Source organism: Notolepis coatsorum (assembly GCF_963971535.1).
Source record: "Notolepis coatsorum genome assembly, chromosome: 17".
Classification (NCBI taxonomy): Eukaryota; Metazoa; Chordata; class Actinopteri; order Aulopiformes; family Paralepididae; genus Notolepis; species Notolepis coatsorum.
The window spans coordinates 24,766,049-24,784,370 of NC_140181.1; the positions used below are offsets into that span (position 1 = coordinate 24,766,049).

The 18,322-nt window shown below is 42.6% G+C and overlaps 1 protein-coding gene across 1 annotated transcript in view; it reads left to right on the top strand.

Annotated features, from left to right (window-relative positions):
• Nucleotides 1–18,322, top strand: part of espn (espin) — a gene marked incomplete at both ends in the record, with an annotated part of 215,492 nt that overhangs the window by 149,564 nt on the left and 47,606 nt on the right. The window contains one exon of the mRNA XM_084333047.1: nucleotides 13,524–13,737. Coding sequence (XP_084189173.1) covers nucleotides 13,524–13,737 — 214 coding nt within the window. The remainder of the gene's footprint in view (nucleotides 1–13,523; nucleotides 13,738–18,322) is intronic.

Sequence of the window (18,322 nt, forward strand, 5' to 3'; positions counted from 1 at the left end):
ATAATGGTGATAGCTGCGTTTTTCCGTTCACAGAAAGGTAAAGAAACAATATACGTTGTATTTTATGGCAATAACGTTGATGTTTGTTCGACCCGTGAGATATAAACATGACATTCACATGAATATTGGTAAGAAAATAATGGTTGGCCTTCCTTCATCTGCGGCTGGTGTGAGCTGGGTAGTGTCTAATGAAATGTAGACGTCCATCGAAAGCCTTGGGTCTCCTCTTTCTTAGGACTACAACGATTTCATGGCGGCTTCCTGTCCTTGCGTCTAAATCTTACGATTTCCGGTGCAATGCACAGATTTTTATGAGCTCATATTTCACTAATAACACTTAAAATTAGGGGTGCGGTGCACGATATTGATTTTTTGACCCCGATATCGATACCGATAACTTTCTGCTCCTCAAGGTCGATATCGATAACCGATAATATATATATATATTTATTGTATTATAATTTTCTTTTTTTATGTATATTCCTGTAGTTTTGACCTAACCAGATTTATCATGACATGAGCGTTACTACTATGAACAAAACAAAGCCAAGAGAACAGTTTTGACTCTTCAAATAAAGTGACTATATTTATTTTTCCAAATAAATATAATTTGAGTCAATCACAAAATTCACAATCCGTCAATGTCATTAACAATGTGTTTCCCTGAACAATGAGTGAACTAAAAACCAACAGGTATTGTGCTTTGTCAGCAGATAAAACATTTGACGCTATAGGAGAGGAGACTGTTGGTCCATGAAACAACTATTACTTGGCATTTATAGGACAGCACGCCTCAAAAAGAATTAAATAAACCAAACAAATCATCTCTGTCAAACGTCTTTAATTTTGCAAACGCCTCGTCAATAGGTACAAGCCGCGCCGGTTCCTTTGCAGCTGGCTTTGGACTCGCAGCAGCTTAGCCTTTAGCTGCTCACGCGCCGTCGTCGGATTTTAATACACCATCGTAGCGGTGGTGATGTTTCAGGTGACTTATTAGGTTGGGTGTGTTATAGCTTGTTGCCCCTTTCCCTCTTCGTGGAACTTCTGCATTTGTTACAAATAGCAAGCGAACTGTTTTCCTCTGAAACTTTGAAAAAGTCCCACACTACCAACAACGCCATGTTTGTTTACTATCTGTGCTGCTTCTGAAAGTTAGGTGGCTACGTCACAGCCAGGCATGAGAAAGGGAGCGCTGGATTTGTGAAAAACTCCCTCTTCCTAAACTACACGCTATCAGTCGTACCACAGTACTGGCAAAACGGGAGGAGCCTACAGTAAAAACAAACGCCCTTCATCCCAATCCACCCACACCGGATTTCTTGTATTATATATTATCGGAGCTATCAATAATGTTATTGGGTTTATCGGGATGACGTCATAATTGCTGATATCGGCCCGATAATTATCGTGCATCCCTACTTAAAATCATTGGTAAACAAACAGTGCTGAAAATATACACTTTGACTGCTGTTTTGTTGGATTAGGGTCTTTACTCTTGGCTACATTTGAAAAAGAAACACATCACTTACTACGGACTGTATTGATCTATTTGTGACGTGAAATTAATCAGGGCCGATCAGACTTAACCCCTTAAGTCCGAGTGGTACAGTACCGGTACGAGATTCATATCACGCCGTAAATTAATGTATCAATACAGAACGTATTAATTAATGTTGCATTTCTTTTTCATATGTAGCCAAGAGTAAAGACCCTAACCCCAACAAAACAGCAGTCAAAGTGTATATTTTCAACACTGTTTGTTTACCAATGATGTTAAGTGTTATTATTATTAGTGAAATATGAGCTTATAAAAATCTCTGCGCATTGCATCGGAAAGCGGAGGATTTAGGCCGAAGTAAAGCAAGCTGTCATAAGTGTGTGTAGTCCTATGAACGGGAGGACCCAGGGCTTTCGAATTTCATAAAACTACACTAAAACTAAGCTTTTTTTGTGTGTGTGATTTTCAGGATCATATCTCACGGGTGGATCAAACCTGAATGTTATTGCCATAAAATAGAATGAAGTTCGTTTCTTTACCTTTCTGCGAACGTCTAGCAAAAAAACGCATTGCAATCTGATGAAAAATGGCGGAAAAGTTTAAAAAAAAAACTGTACGGGGCGGCTAGGTGGCGCAGTGGGCAAGGCGCTCGCCACCAACGCAGGAGATGCTGGGTTCGAGCCCAGCTCTCGGCGTTGCTACCAGCTTGGCTGGTCGTTCATACTAATACAAATTGGCAGTATTAGGGGGTGGGAAGCTGGTGGGTGGGGATCGGACGTTGTGGACAGCGACTCCCACAGGTGGGTTGGTGCGCCTGCGCAGTAGAATCAGGAAGCGACGAGGGCGGTGTGTCCCTCCCACGCAGACCCTCGCCGCTGAGAGATTGCGCTGTGCAGGTGAAAAGATGCGACGGCTGCCTCCTCGAGTACCGGAGGGGACACGTGATGCAAGGCTTCGTCCATATTGCAGCCGGCTTGTGGGAGGCATGGTCTAGCAATGTTCGAGACAGGGGAGGGTAGAATTGGACAATGCGAAATTGGGGACGGGAGAAAAAATTGAAAAATGGGGAGAAAAAGTAGATAAAAAATAAAATAAAAGTAACTGTACTTACATTAGATTTCATTCACGGTTTTTACTGCCCTGTCAGGGCCGCCTGGTGGTACAAAATCCAGATTGAACTCTGCCATTGGAAAGGGGAGATTTGGCCTGATCCATAGATGTGTGACTTGGTCATAATGAGGTAATTTATAGACCTGATTTTCTATATTCTGTATTCATAATTCAAATTGCATGTGTCCGGATGTCAAAATTCAGTACTGTATCTACAAAACCCCCTGTAAATCATCTGCCCTTTATTCATTTGCTTAGATTTTTTTTGTAAATGTGTTAATTATTGTTAGATTGTCCGACAGTATTAATATCTTTGGAACAGTTTGTGTTAAACTTAGGGTGTTTTCACACCTGTAGTTCGTTTGCTTTGTTCCGATTCAGGGAGACACAGGGACTATAATGATACAATGTTGCACTTCTCCTTTAGTTCGTTTGTGTTCACACGGCTGTGTTAATAGCGGACCAAAACAAATGCACGCGCGAGCAAACTGTCACTCATTGGTCAGATTTTGGGGTGTGTCCCCCCCCCCCCCCCCTAACCCTGACTTTACTGATGACCGCGGAGAGAGAGAGCGAGAAAGAGAGCGAGAGAGAGAGAGAGTGAGTCCCGCACGGTGCTGCTGTTGCAGCGTCACTACAGACCCCGGCTCTTCTCTCCTGCGCGGCAGCGGGGACACAGCTGACTGACACCCGGCAACACAAACACCATTTCAAGGTCTGCTCTGCTTGTTGTATCTCCGCTGTAACAACGTGCAGCAGCAGCAGCGCGACACTGTTCGACAGACCTTTCAAAGCCCCTTTCCCTCATTCGGTCACTAAACTGTCTGTACACTTCAGTGTACTTGTGTTCTCCAGCATCTGACGAATGTGATCGTCTGCCCAAATATCAACAACGCAGTGTACCTCATCGCTGCTCCACGTTGACCCACGACGTATTATTATTATTATTGTGTCGGTTTGTTAAGTCGATTGCATTCTCACAGCGTACGAGTCGCGTCGGGTTCGTTTGGAAGTGCGCCGAGATCACCCTCTCTAGGTGGTCTCGGCCCGCTTGTTTTGTTCCGCAACAGAATGTGATTGCTGTGTTCATATATGCCCAACTGAACCGAAATAGGGGGGAAACGCTCCAGGTTTCGGATCAACAGCTCCAAACGAGCCAGGTGTGAAAACGCCCTTAAATTCTATCTGAATCGGGAGATTGTCTTCTCTCAAAATTGAAAATCTCTCACTGGACTATTTCCCATTGGTTCTCCCAGGCCACATGACCATTTCTAGCATTTCCATTGGCTATAGTGACAGACATAGATATATGATAGATAGATAGATACAGCAGATTAGATTCAGTCTACAATGCATTCTAAGAAAAAAACGTCCAATCTAGATATTTCAAGATTTTATGCCTTACATTTTCTGGTATCCCATTCCCACATCATGCAATCAGGAGAGAGAACTCCACACTGCAAAAATGGTCTTGACAAAAATAAGTTACCAGTGCAGTAAGCTCATTTGGCTTGGCAAGATTTCTTGAGATTTCTTTCTCACCTTACATAACTAAAAGATTTTTGAAAATGTGAAGAATATAATAATAAAATAATTATTATAAAAATGTTTTATAATATGATTGTTAAATTCATAGTATAGATTGTAGATGGCATTGGATTGAAAATACAGTACATAAATACACCCTAATTTTCATTACCCCTCTCTTGAGTCCCCACTTTGTGCAAAATCTCCAGGGAACCTACATTGAAACCAATTTAGGCACCAAGCCAGCCACCAAGCCAGCCTAACAAAAAAAATAAACAGAAGTAAATGAACAACTACTAGTGATCCTGTTGAATGGAGGTAGAGGGGCTGTTGTTCCATTGTGAGGCCTGTCCATTAAGACATGGAATGTGATTTTGGGCTACAGATGAATCGACCCAAGACCATTCACAAAAGCACTTGACACATAGCTGTACTACACTGTCCCGTAAAACACTCCTAGTCCACCACACACACACACACACACACACACACACACACACACACACACACACACACACACAGTCAGCGTCCCTTGGGAGGTGTTGTCATGTAATCTCATGGGTATCTAGGGTGGGTGGTTGGCGGGGAGGGGGGTTAATCCACATTGAGCCAATTAAGACCTCGATGGAGTCTCTCCCTAACAGATGGCCCTGGCGGATCACCGGCAGCACTGGCGCGTGCCGGAGACCCCGTCTGGACACCCAACCCCCCCTAACCCCCTGGGGGGTTAAACAAGGAAAGGCAGCCATATTGACAGGCACGCGTCTCAAAAGGGACAGAAAAGGGCGGGAGGCGGGTGGGGGTTAAATGTCACAGCCCATTAATTCATTACCAGCTGTGCTATTGCACGCTTTTCAGAATGTGTCAGACGCGTGCATGTGGGGGGGGTGGGGGGGGGGCTGGTGAAACACTATCACTTGTAGTGGCAGATGGTTCAGCCCCATTATTTAACAACAGAGAGATCCAGATTATGCCATATTAGCTACATCATTACCCACGGGGCGTTGAGTCTTTATGACTTGATTAAAGACGACAGGGAGGGTCCTGTGTAATAGTGTCAGCGTGCATCTGTCACCCTCGCAACACTCACCAGGCCAACCACAGCTCTGGTAGAATTTCTGATGGCATGCCTATGCAGGCAGGCTGACAGGCAGTGCGGTTTCACTGATGTAGAGCCTCTCTCACACTCCAGAGTAATGTGAGGAAAATGGAACAATTCACTTTAAAACTGCCCGGCAATTAGGGATTTGTTACACACACAAAAAAATAACAATACTAATAATTATTATTATTAAGTCAATGAAAGGGTGATGACATCTAGTCTAAAGCAGCAAGTGTGTATTTTGCTCTGAAATGCATTTTGGGTGTTATCAGTGTTATTACACTTCTATCTGACAGATAGTGACAGAAATCACCTGTATTCATAAAAAACACTGCCTCCTTCCCCGATATTCTCAGCTTCTGTTTTCAAACGTGATGGTTGTAGCCTACAGTATGTACTAATGCATTCGTTTTGGCTAAGCTTGGCTAGCTTGCAGCTCGATAGCTTTCTACTAAACACACAGAGAGGAAATTGATATCCATCTTCTTGTCTGACTCTGGAGAAGACACAACATTTCCTATAATCTTGGCGTGTTCTTAAATTTTTTTTAAATAAATGTAACCTTTATTTAACCAGGTAAGTCATTAATTCATTGACCGCCACACTCTTTTCCCATCTTGGCGCCAGCGTTATTGACCATTTTAGCGCTGTTTGCAGACCCATCGTGTGTTCTGTATTATAGCTATGGAGATAATAGTATGGCTCATTAGACCGGCATTGTTTATAGTCCAAGACTGACTAACCAGTTAATTTCTACATACTGTAGTTTGTGCGCTATTACACGCTAAACATCACCCCTTTCCAAAATAATCCAGTCTTTTTTCATAGATCGCAAGATATGACGTGTTATATGCATTATGCTCAAATCGTTCTGGTTGTTCGCCTGAAACCCCAAATACTTCCAAATCAAAGGCATATACCATATACATATGTGTCTTCACAAAATCATCATGGGGGGGGGGGGGGGGGGTCGTTTTAACTTGAAACTGCGATCGTTACCAAAAGTATGTTTTAGGTCCAGTAAAATACAACACTGTGATCAGTACAGAAGCATGTTTTAGGTAAGCGTTGGCGGCGAAACACGAGATATTAAGTTTTTGACGCAGAAAGAGTTAAGAACAAATTCCAATGGCGACCTGGCAAAAGGCACAGCCTTTTGAGGGATAGGGGGCAGGGGGTAAAAGAAATACAAAGTTAAAACAGAACAAGATTAAAACAAGAATAGAATAGAAATACTTTTATTATCCAGAGGGAAATTTGACACTGCAAATTGCTCACATTAAACATTTAGACAGAACAAGTCACGAATAAGAATAACAAAACAAATAGCCTAAGAATAGAATAAAATATACAGTAAATAAATACAGTAAAAATATACTGAAGTCTACAGTAGGTGTAATATTGCACAGTTCTGTTTCAAAAGTAAGAGTCCAGGAAGATGGTAACTGTCATTCTGTGCTCAGTGATGCAGTGAGGCACAGTGATGCATTGTATAGTCTGATGGCTGTCGGAATGAAGGACTTCCTGTGCCGTTCAGTGCTGCATTTAGGTAGTGTGAGCCTGGCACTGAACCTGCTCCTCCTGTCCGCCAAGTCTGTGTATAGTGGGTGGGAGGGGTTTTCCCTGATGGCCTGGAGCTTAGAAAGGCTCCTCCTCTCCGCCACCCTCGCTAGAGAGTCCAGCTCTACCCCAACCACGCTACTGGCCTTCCTGACCAGCTTATCCAGCCTGTTTGCGTCCCCTGCTCTCAGTCCGCTGCCCCAGCAGGTCACAGCGTACAAGAAGGCGCCCACCATCAAAATCAGACATACAAACAAATATGTATGCCAAATTTTCTAATATAGAACAATAACAAATATCAATAAAACAACAAATATCAATAAAACAACAAACAAAGACATCTCAGAGAAAACTAAAACGTGCTCAAAAACAGCACAACATTCCATACACTCATACTCTAATACTCCTCATAACCACTAGACAAACACATTCCAAAACAACACATAACCCAACACAAGAACCCATTCATTAGACACAGATTAGACCCAACCAAAATCAATCTCTTTCTGCATTACAGCCACTCGTAGTCTCCTCTTGAATCCCACCTTACTGGTAATTGAAACCAAATATTGTGGAAGTCTATTCCAGTAGGACATTGCCCTGTACATTACAGTTTTCTTTAAGGCTTCAGTTCTGGGTCTCGGCAGGGCGAACCGACCCTTCAATGCTTGTCTAGTGCCATAGCCATGACCATCACTAATAAGCACCAGCTGCAAAAAGAGGCACACAGGTTTATGTAAAGTATAAATATTTCTCATAAACAAAATAAGACTACACACTAGTCTCTCATTGACTCTCATCCATGACAGTTCCTTGTGCATTTTCTCAACACTGTTTCTAATTGAGCTATGCAATGCAAGTCTTGCAGCTCTATTTTGAGTAAGCTGTATTTTATTTAAGTCTTGTTTGGATGCATTTGGCCAGATTGCTGGACAGTAGTCCAGATGTGACAAAACTAGTGATTGTATGACTTGCTTGGTAGCTGTGTCTGTTAAAAAATAGGCATTCCGTCTAATAATTGAAATACTTCTGCTCATTTTTGTTACAATATTGTTAATGTGAGTTGACCAAGAGAGTGTTTCATCTATTTCTGCCCTTCCTGTACAGTGCCTCTGCGTGTTTTGGCCCGTTCAGTTTGTTGTCGATGTGCACACCGAGGTATTTGTACTCCTCAACCATGTCCACATCGACTCCGCTGATGGAAACGGGGGTCACAGGTGCACTCCTCCTCCTCCCCAGCTCCATCACCAGTTCCCTGGTCTTCGCCACATTTAGCTGCAGGTGGTTTTTATCGCACCATGTGACGAAGTCCACTACCAGTTCCCGGTGGTCAGTGGTTCAAACATGGTCAAACAAACCGAGTGTTCCCAGGGGTGTCAAACTCATTTTCACAGAGGGCCACATCAGCATTATGGTTGCCCTCAAAGGGCCAAAGACCGTATAAATGTTAATGTAATGTAAAATAAATGTAGCTACACATTTACATATTGTTAAACATGGTGTTTCTGTATTTATTACTTATTCAAGTTATACATATTGCATATTCATTTGCATAAATGTAAAAATATATGTTAGCTTATGTTATTTTAACAAATAATTTTAGTTTATCAGAACTCCATATTACTCCACCAATCAATGATCAAACCATTCAAGTAAATAACAAAGAAGAATATCATCAAATACAAGCTATGACCTTAAGTTTGTTCAAAACCTTTTTGTCACAGTCAAGAGGGGCAGAACTAACAACTGTGAGCTGCAAAGAACACGTGGGACAGATGTAGCAGATGTTACAAAAACAAATGGCTGCACACAACCTTGCAGAGGCCATACATCCAACTAATGGAAGATAGTTTAATTAACTTTAATTAACAGATTGCAGAATGGGTACAGTACAGTACAGCTCAATACACACAATTGTTAAGGGGATGCAGACCAGAGAAAGACTTTCGACTTGTTTACATCAGGGTCCCCCATTTTCAATTCGTAATGAAATTGCTATTATGTGTCTGCATGAACACACAACTGTAACTGTACTCAAAAATAACAAAATAAGGGTTGTCTCAGTTCACAACTATATTGGTCAAGTTTTGGGTGGGACTTGTTTGCGTCCCTACAGCTTCTTATTCAATTGAGCGAGATGCTCGGTTATGTCACACAGCCAGTTTGCATCTGACAGTTCAGACAATATTTCTTCAACCCTTTGTTACCTATTCCGTTTGGATCTTTTTTGTATTTTGGGCTGTAAAATTGTCAAAGAATGTCTGAGGAGTAAGTGCTTTTGGCTTTTTTTCCTTTGTTACCTCAGATGTTCAACATACATGTATGTGTAAGAATGTGTAATAACTAAGGCTGTCAAAGTTAAAGCTTTATTAACGCATTAACCCACAATTATTTTAACACTGCTATTTTTTAACCCAATATTAATGTGGGCCGGATTTGAATATTGCCTTATGCCATTGTTATGTTGGTTTCTGAAATTATTATGAACCAATCCATGCTATGTTGGTTTCTGAAAAGATTATGACATAGTATGACTTTATGTTGCTGGAAGTTGGTAAAGAGATTTGGAATTGTTTTTACCAGCCATGTTCTTACTATTGCAACCAGGTCAAACAACAAGTTGCCTGGTATCTATTGATCTTAATGTATCATCTCACATATGATATTGGAACTTTGAGAATTAAACATTCTAATAATGATGTCACTATAGGTGTTTCTCAGACCGGAGGGACTTTTTCATAGTTCAAGAACTGTTGGTGGAAGTTCCCCCTTTTTGCTGTGTTTTCACTGCAGCAACTGAGCACCATCATAGTTCCTGAACTAGCTCCCATCTCAGGGCTGATCCCAGTACAGAGGAACCATGAATGACTCATCTCAGGGCTGATCCCAGTACAGAGGAACCATGAGTGACTCATCTCAGGGCTGATCCCAGTACAGAGGAACCCTGAGTGACTCATCTCAGGGCTGATCCCAGTACAGAGGAACCATGAATGACTCATCTCAGGGCTGATCCCAGTACAGAGGAACCATGAGTGACTCATCTCAGGGCTGATCCCAGTACAGAGGAACCATGAGTGTCTCATCTCAGGGCTGATCCCAGTACAGAGGAACCATGAGTGACTTATCTCAGGGCTGATCCCAGTACAGAGGAACCATGAGTGACTCATCTCAGGGCTGATCCCAGTACAGAGGAACCATGAGTGACTCATCTCAGGGCTGATCCCAGTACAGAGGAACCATGAGTGACTCATCTCAGGGCTGATCCCAGTACAGAGGAACCATGAGTGACTCATCTCAGGGCTGATCCCAGTACAGAGGAACCATGAATGACTCATCTCAGGGCTGATCCCAGTACAGAGGAACCATGAGTGACTCATCTCAGGGCTGATCCCAGTACAGAGGAACCATGAGTGACTCATCTCAGGGCTGATCCCAGTACAGAGGAACCATGAGTGACTCATCTCAGGGCTGATCCCAGTACAGAGGAACCATGAGTGTCTCATCTCAGGGCTGTCGCAATCAAATAGCAATTTTGTGAGTTTTGCTCATCCCTATCATTTTGTCCTCATCCCGGTGTCCCAGATAGATATCTAGCTTGCTCGTCTCACTGGGGTAAATGCGATTGTTCACTAGGAATTGTGGGATTTGGTGTTGGATGCATGGATCAATATACACACTTGAGTGCATTTGGATCGCTTTCGAAACGCAATAATCGATATGATTTTGGCGTTTATTGCGTCATACAAACCGGAAATGGATCTAGGAGATCGACGTCAAATAATTGGGATATTTTTCCTCCAGTCTCATCGGCGAACGGTAAGAGCCTGAGGACACTAACGTTATTTTCAGCCCAAGTGTCCATTTCTTTGTTTGCAATCAGTCTGATCAATATATCAACCCATACTATATAAAGCCGTTACTGACGATCAAGGAATTATAAACGACCCCCCCCCCTTTCCTTCACGCATGATGAAGCATAATGTATACCGATCATATACATTTGAATTTTTTAATATAGCGTGTATAGGAAAGAAATGCCAATCGATAATCTATCATATGCGTCAGGGCCTATAACTAGCGTTTTTGGAATTACAGCAGAAAAGCTTAAAAACATACTTATATTCTCGACGGTATTAACACAACAATGTATGAATGAAAAAATATAACGTTCCCACATCCGGAACGATAGATAATCGATGTTGAATGGGCCATAGTAATGCAGATATAGCTATAATATTTAAAAAGTTATAGCCCTGCAAAAAAGGTAAACATCTCCATAGGCTTACAGCGGTGGCAGACTGGGTATAATGATGGGCATACTGCGTGGCAATCAATGTGTTAAATCTGTTAAATCAATATTGTGCTTTCAGAACAGTCTCATATTTGTAGGTTAAGTATTTAAAGTTAGCTATTGGCTATTTTAGCGCTCTCATCTTGTTTTTAACCAGGACATGCTTAGTTGTAAATTGATCTATGCACGCAGGCCCGAACTGGCCATCGGGACCACCGGGAGTTTTCAGATAAAAAAAAAGAAGAAAAAAAGAATTATATATATATAACGGTTGTGACATCGTCACCTTAAACTTCAATGCCCCGAGGGAGTTTCGAACAGCACAGACCGCTATATCAAGAGGTGAATTCACTGCTTTGACTTTTGAGGGTGAGAGTGAGGGTGAGAGCACCGCTACTCGCCCCAGTCACTTCACAACATCGGAAATCCATTGTGACTGCGCTTTGTGGTACCATCCGTTACATATATATAAATGTTTTGTCCGCAGTCAGGCCACTGAACTTAGAAGCAGGCCAGGCCAGTGTTTCTAGTAAAGTTGCAGCGGCGCGATAGTTGGATAACCTAGGTGGGGAACAACCAGGAGATCACTGTGACGGAGGGTAACGCAGTCTAAACTCACACAAGTTGGAGAACTATCTCTCTCTCTCGCTCACACACACAAAGGGAGCCGCATGTGATTGGTGGAGATGGGACCATTAAATTTTTTTTTTAAATCCATCAAAATCCAGAAAAATCTACTTTGCATTTGATATATTGAAAATATTTCACTTTTTGTGTTTTCTTTTCAATAATGTGTGACGCCATCACACACACTGGCATTTAAAGGGTTATAATTCAAAAATGTATTGAATATGTGGTGGTTATGATCAGGGCTGAAGTTGAATAAACGTGGTAAATTATTTCAACAAGAGGACAATTTAGTCCCCTAATGATAAGAGTGTGAGTATTCTTTTCAATCTGACATCACAAAAAAACAAAAAATCCATCGAAATCAGTGTTGTTGCTAATCATTGACATATGTTAGCCTGTAATAATCCCAACCAGAAAAATCCACTTTGCATTTGATATATTGAAAATATTTTTTTAAATGTGTGTTTTCTTTTACAATAATTTGTGATGCCATCACAAACACTGGCATTTAAAGGGTACAAATTCTAAAATTCCTGCACCAGAATGCAGGAAATTAAGTCTCACACATTTCAACTATCTGTAACTTTTTTTTTATCCACTTTTTCTCCCATTTTCTATATTTTCTCCCATCCCAATTTTGTATCATCCAATTCAACCCTCCCCTGTCACGAACGCTGTTTCTTGCCTCCCACAAGCCGGCTGCAATGTGGACTAAGTCATACATAGCACAAGTCCCCTCCGGTACTTGAGGTAACCGCAGTCGCATCTTTTCACCTGCGCAGCTCGATCTCTCAGTGGCGAGGAGTAACGCGTGGGAGGCTCACGCTGCCCCCGACACTTCCTGATTCTACTGCGCAGGCGCACCAACCAACCTGTCGGAGTCGCTGTCCACAACGCCCGATCCCCACCCATCAGTTTCCCACCCCCTAATACGGCCAATGTGTATTAGTATGAACGACCAGCTAAACTGAAAGCAATGTGGAGCGCTGGGCTCGAACAGGCGAGCCCAGCGTCTCCGCATTCGTGGCGAGCGCCTTGCCCACTACGCCACGTAGCCGCCCTTAACTATTGGTAACTTTTAGAATGAATGCTTTTGTTCCTGGAATTAACATTGCGCCTTATCCAACCCTAGTTGTTAGTAATGACAGCAGCCAGCCAGCTAGCTTGCTTGTTTGATTTCCTCATGTTCGGGGAGGGGGGGGTTCAAATAGTAGATAACTAGTTCCCAGTGGGGTAAATGCGATTGTTCACTAGGAATTGTGGGATTTGGTGTTGGATGCATGGACTCTAAGCAGACAGGGACATGGTTTTTACTCGCAAGATAGACTACAATTACCAAATAGTGAGGCGCATTGATTCACTTAACACAAACCCTCACTTCACACGCTAAAGTGTGAGAAAAATAGGCTGTCGCATGGGTGCTACTGTAGTAAATAAATTCATTGCACAGACAGATTCTTTCATAGCATATATGTGCAACATATATGTGGCACTGTACAGCCCTGAGTCCTTCCTGGTGCTCTGTGTCATTTTTACCATCTTTCCCGATTCATTGTCTATGGAGCAGCTCCAGACTTTATACTGATGACATCACACATTTTTGTTATATTTGGATTTGGAGAGAGTTGCTCATTTATATATTAATATGTTTGGACTGTCTTCGATGATAGGAATAACGTGTATGGATTCTGAAATTACCATTTGAGATGTGTTGTAAATATAAATATGTAATGAATATGTCTCTCTTGGGTAGAATGGAGGACTTAACTCAAGTCTACTTTCATTTGCTCCGTCACTTTCACCAGGGCTCCGTGTTATTGGAGGAGCCTACTGACAGCCCCGCCCCCGGCCCTGAGAACGGCACCACAGAGGAACCGGTCCCAACTCCGCCGCCACCACCCCCCCTCCCTCCCAGCAATCCCACCCCGACGCCCCCGCCCCCCCCTCCATTGCCCTCGGAGATGCCCTCCCCTCAGCATCAGCCTGCCACCCAGCGACGCCCCTCCTCCTCTTCAGGAAGTGAGTCACCGTATTTCAGTCTCTTTGTTTCTCAGTCCTCTCTCTCTCCCTCTCTGTCTGTCTCTCTTTCCAACCTTTCCAACACCAAAGAGCAGACAGGGTGGTCAGGGTGATCACATGGTGTAAAGATGTGTCTGGTATGAATGAGAACAGGGTGATCACATGGTGTAAAGATGTGTCTGGTATGAATGAGAACAGGGTGATCTCATGGTGTAAAGGTGTGTCTGGTATGAATGAGAACAGGGTGATCTCATGGTGTAAAGGTGTGTCTGGTATGAATGAGAACAGGGTGATCTCATGGTGTAAAGGTGTGTCTGGTATGAATGAGAACAGGGTGATCTCATGGTGTAAAGGTGTGTCTGGTATGAATGAGAACAGGGTGATCACATGGTGTAAAGATGTGTCTGGTATGAATGAGAACAGGGTGATCTCATGGTGTAAAGGTGTGTGGTATGAATGAGAACAGGGTGATCACATGGTGTAAAGATGTGTCTGGTATGAATGAGAACAGGGTGATCACATGGTGTAAAGATGTGTCTGGTATGAATGAGAACAGGGTGATCTCATGGTGTAAAGGTGTGTGGTATGAATGAGAACAGGGTGATCTCATGGTGTAAAGGTGTGTCTGGTATGAATGAGAACAGGGTGATCTCATGGTGTAAAGGTGTGTGGTATGAATGAGAACAGGGTGATCTCATGGTGTAAAGGTGTGTGGTATGAATGAGAACAGGGTGATCTCATGGTGTAAAGGTGTGTGGTATGAATGAGAACAGGGTGATCTCATGGTGTAAAGGTGTGTGGTATGAATGAGAACAGGGTGATCTCATGGTGTAAAGGTGTGTGGTATGAATGAGAACAGGGTGATCTCATGGTGTAAAGGTGTGTCTGGTATGAATGAGAACAGGGTGATCTCATGGTGTAAAGGTGTGTGGTATGAATGAGAACAGGGTGATCTCATGGTGTAAAGGTGTGGTATGAATGAGAACAGGGTGATCTCATGGTGTAAAGGTGTGTCTGGTATGAATGAGAACAGGGTGATCTCATGGTGTAAAGGTGTGTGTGGTATGAATGAGAACAGGGTGATCTCATGGTGTAAAGGTGTGTCTGGTATGAATGAGAACAGGGTGATCTCATGGTGTAAAGGTGTGTCTGGTATGAATGAGAACAGGGTGATCACATGGTGTAAAGATGTGTCTGGTATGAATGAGAACAGGGTGATCTCATGGTGTAAAGGTGTGTCTGGTATGAATGAGAACAGGGTGATCTCATGGTGTAAAGGTGTGTGGTATGAATGAGAACAGGGTGATCTCATGGTGTAAAGGTGTGTGGTATGAATGAGAACAGGGTGATCTCATGGTGTAAAGGTGTGTGGTATGAATGAGAACAGGGTGATCTCATGGTGTAAAGGTGTGTGGTATGAATGAGAACAGGGTGATCTCATGGTGTAAAGGTGTGTGGTATGAATGAGAACAGGGTGATCTCATGGTGTAAAGGTGTGTCTGGTATGAATGAGAACAGGGTGATCTCATGGTGTAAAGATGTGTGGTATGAATGAGAACAGGGTGATCTCATGGTGTAAAGGTGTGTGGTATGAATGAGAACAGGGTGATCTCATGGTGTAAAGGTGTGTGGTATGAATGAGAACAGGGTGATCACATGGTGTAAAGATGTGTCTGGTATGAATGAGAACAGGGTGATCTCATGGTGTAAAGGTGTGTCTGGTATGAATGAGAACAGGGTGATCACATGGTGTAAAGATGTGTCTGGTATGAATGAGAACAGGGTGATCTCATGGTGTAAAGGTGTGTCTGGTATGAATGAGAACAGGGTGATCTCATGGTGTAAAGGTGTGTGGTATGAATGAGAACAGGGTGATCTCATGGTGTAAAGGTGTGTGGTATGAATGAGAACAGGGTGATCTCATGGTGTAAAGGTGTGTGGTATGAATGAGAACAGGGTGATCTCATGGTGTAAAGGTGTGGTATGAATGAGAACAGGGTGATCTCATGGTGTAAAGGTGTGTGGTATGAATGAGAACAGGGTGATCTCATGGTGTAAAGGTGTGTCTGGTATGAATGAGAACAGGGTGATCTCATGGTGTAAAGGTGTGTGGTATGAATGAGAACAGGGTGATCTCATGGTGTAAAGGTGTGTGGTATGAATGAGAACAGGGTGATCTCATGGTGTAAAGGTGTGTGGTATGAATGAGAACAGGGTGATCACATTGTGTAAAGATGTGTCTGGTATGAATGAGAACAGGGTGATCTCATGGTGTAAAGATGTTTATACAACGGCATGCAAATTTCTCGATTCTGATTGGCTGAAACAGGCCATTTACACGTATGTATAGGGACCATTCTACGGTCCTGGTCCCAGGACCCGCCCACAACCGAATCACATCACTCCGCCAGGATCACTCCGTCGGCAAAAACAAGATGGCGGACAATATTCTTTAACAAATTGATATGTTGATAGCGTCATAACGACTAAATATAAAGCGATTCTGTCAAGGCGAATGTCTTAGTCCTTTAAACAATGTTGGATGATGTAATTGATGGGTCATGAGTCATTTTAGAACAAAAGAAAAATCGCGGATTGATTGATTGATTATTTGCAATTTTATTTTAAATTTCTACTTCCTTCCCACTGACTGCAGCGTTCACTCTCACACTGTCCGACGCTGGCGTACCCACAAACACACACACACACACACACACACACACACTCCTGTCTGCAACAGCGGGGAAGTCAGACTGAGAGAGAAGCAGCGCTGTTTTAAGTGAGCATGGTCTATTGAATTGATTGATTGGTTGATTGCTAATTTTATTACTGTACGCCTGGTTTCCAACTGGTTAAGTTTAGGCTAAAAAAAAATAGGGCGAAGAAAACTTTTTTTTTCTTATAGGGCAAAGAAAACGTTTTAATTTGTTTTACCTACTTTCTATAGAAGCATCTAAGAATGAAGTTCTATAGAAAGTAGGTCTGCATCCCCTTAACAATTGTGTGTATTGAGCCGTACTGTATTGTACCCATTCTGCATCTGGTAATACAATTTTCAATCAATCAATCAATCATTCCAATAACCACTAACTTCATAATTAAAAACTAAAGAAAAGTTGGATGTGTTAGTTGGTTGGATGTCTTAGTTGAAAGGCAGTTGGATGTGTTAGTTGGTTCGATGTCTTAGTTGAAAGGCAGTTGGATGTGTTAGTTGGTTGGATGCCTTAGTTGAAAGGCAGTTGGATGTGTTAGTTCCAATAACACACAGTCCAATAACACACAGTTGGATGTGTTAGTTGGTTGGATGCACTTCCGAGCTGCTTCCACATGGAGGCAACTTGTCTTTTTTGTAGTTGTGGGAACTACTTTTTCTGGCAGATGGTTTTTTCAATAAATCTTCGATTAATGTGTTTATTGTATAGCAATAAGGTTGGATGAATGTGGCAGTTGTATAAAAGCATTACACCACTTGCAGTCGTGATTTGTGAACAATAAACCATGCCTAGGGGGGTCTAACGACCACCCCTAGGCATGGTTTATTGTTCACAAACCACTCCTGCGCGTGATGTAATGCTTAAGTCTGGTATGAATGAGAACAGGGTGATCTCATGGTGTAAAGGTGTGTCTGGTATGAATGAGAACAGGGTGAGGTCATTTTGTACAAATGTGTCTGGTATGAATGAGAACAGGGTGATCTCATGGTGTAAAGGTGTGTCTGGTATGAATGAGGGTGATCACATGGTGTAAAGGTGTGTCTGGTATGAATGAGAACAGGGTGAGGTCATGGTGTAAAGGTGTGTCTGGTATGAATGAGAACAGGGTGATCTCATGGTGTAAAGATGTGTCTGGTATGAATGAGGGTGATCACATGGTGTAAAGGTGTGTCTGGTATGAATGAGAACAGGGTGATCTCATGGTGTAAAGATGTGTCTGGTATGAATGAGGGTGATCACATGGTGTAAAGGTGTGTCTGGTATGAATGAGAACAGGGTGATCTCATGGTGTAAAGGTGTGTCTGGTATGAATGAGAACAGGGTGATCTCATGGTGTAAAGGTGTGTCTGGTATGAATGAGAACAGGGTGATCTCATGGTGTAAAGGTGTGTCTGGTATGAATGAGAACAGGGTGATATCATGGTGTAAAGATGTGTCTGGTATGAATGAGGGTGAGGTCATGGTGTAAAGATGTGTATGGTATGAATGAGAACAGGGTGATCTCATGGTGTAAAGATGAGATGTGTCTGGTATGAATGAGGGTGAGGTCATGGTGTAAAGATGTGTCTGGTATGAATGAGAACAGGGTGATCTCATGGTGTAAAGATGAGATGTGTCTGGCCCCCGACTTCCCAAATAACTTGATTACATATTAATGGTGTGGGCCTATGCCGTTACCTTGAGTAGTGGTTTAGGGTTTAGCCATTTCCCTAAGTGCCCCTCTCTACGCTGGCCTGTGCCTGGGCTTGAAGGACTGTTCCACTTTCAGAAGACATTAACTCTGTCTGTGCCAAAAACGAAATATCTTGTGTTTCTCGTTTTTAGATCCTTTGATCTTTTCCCTTTGATCCCAGTTCTAAACACTCAGCCGG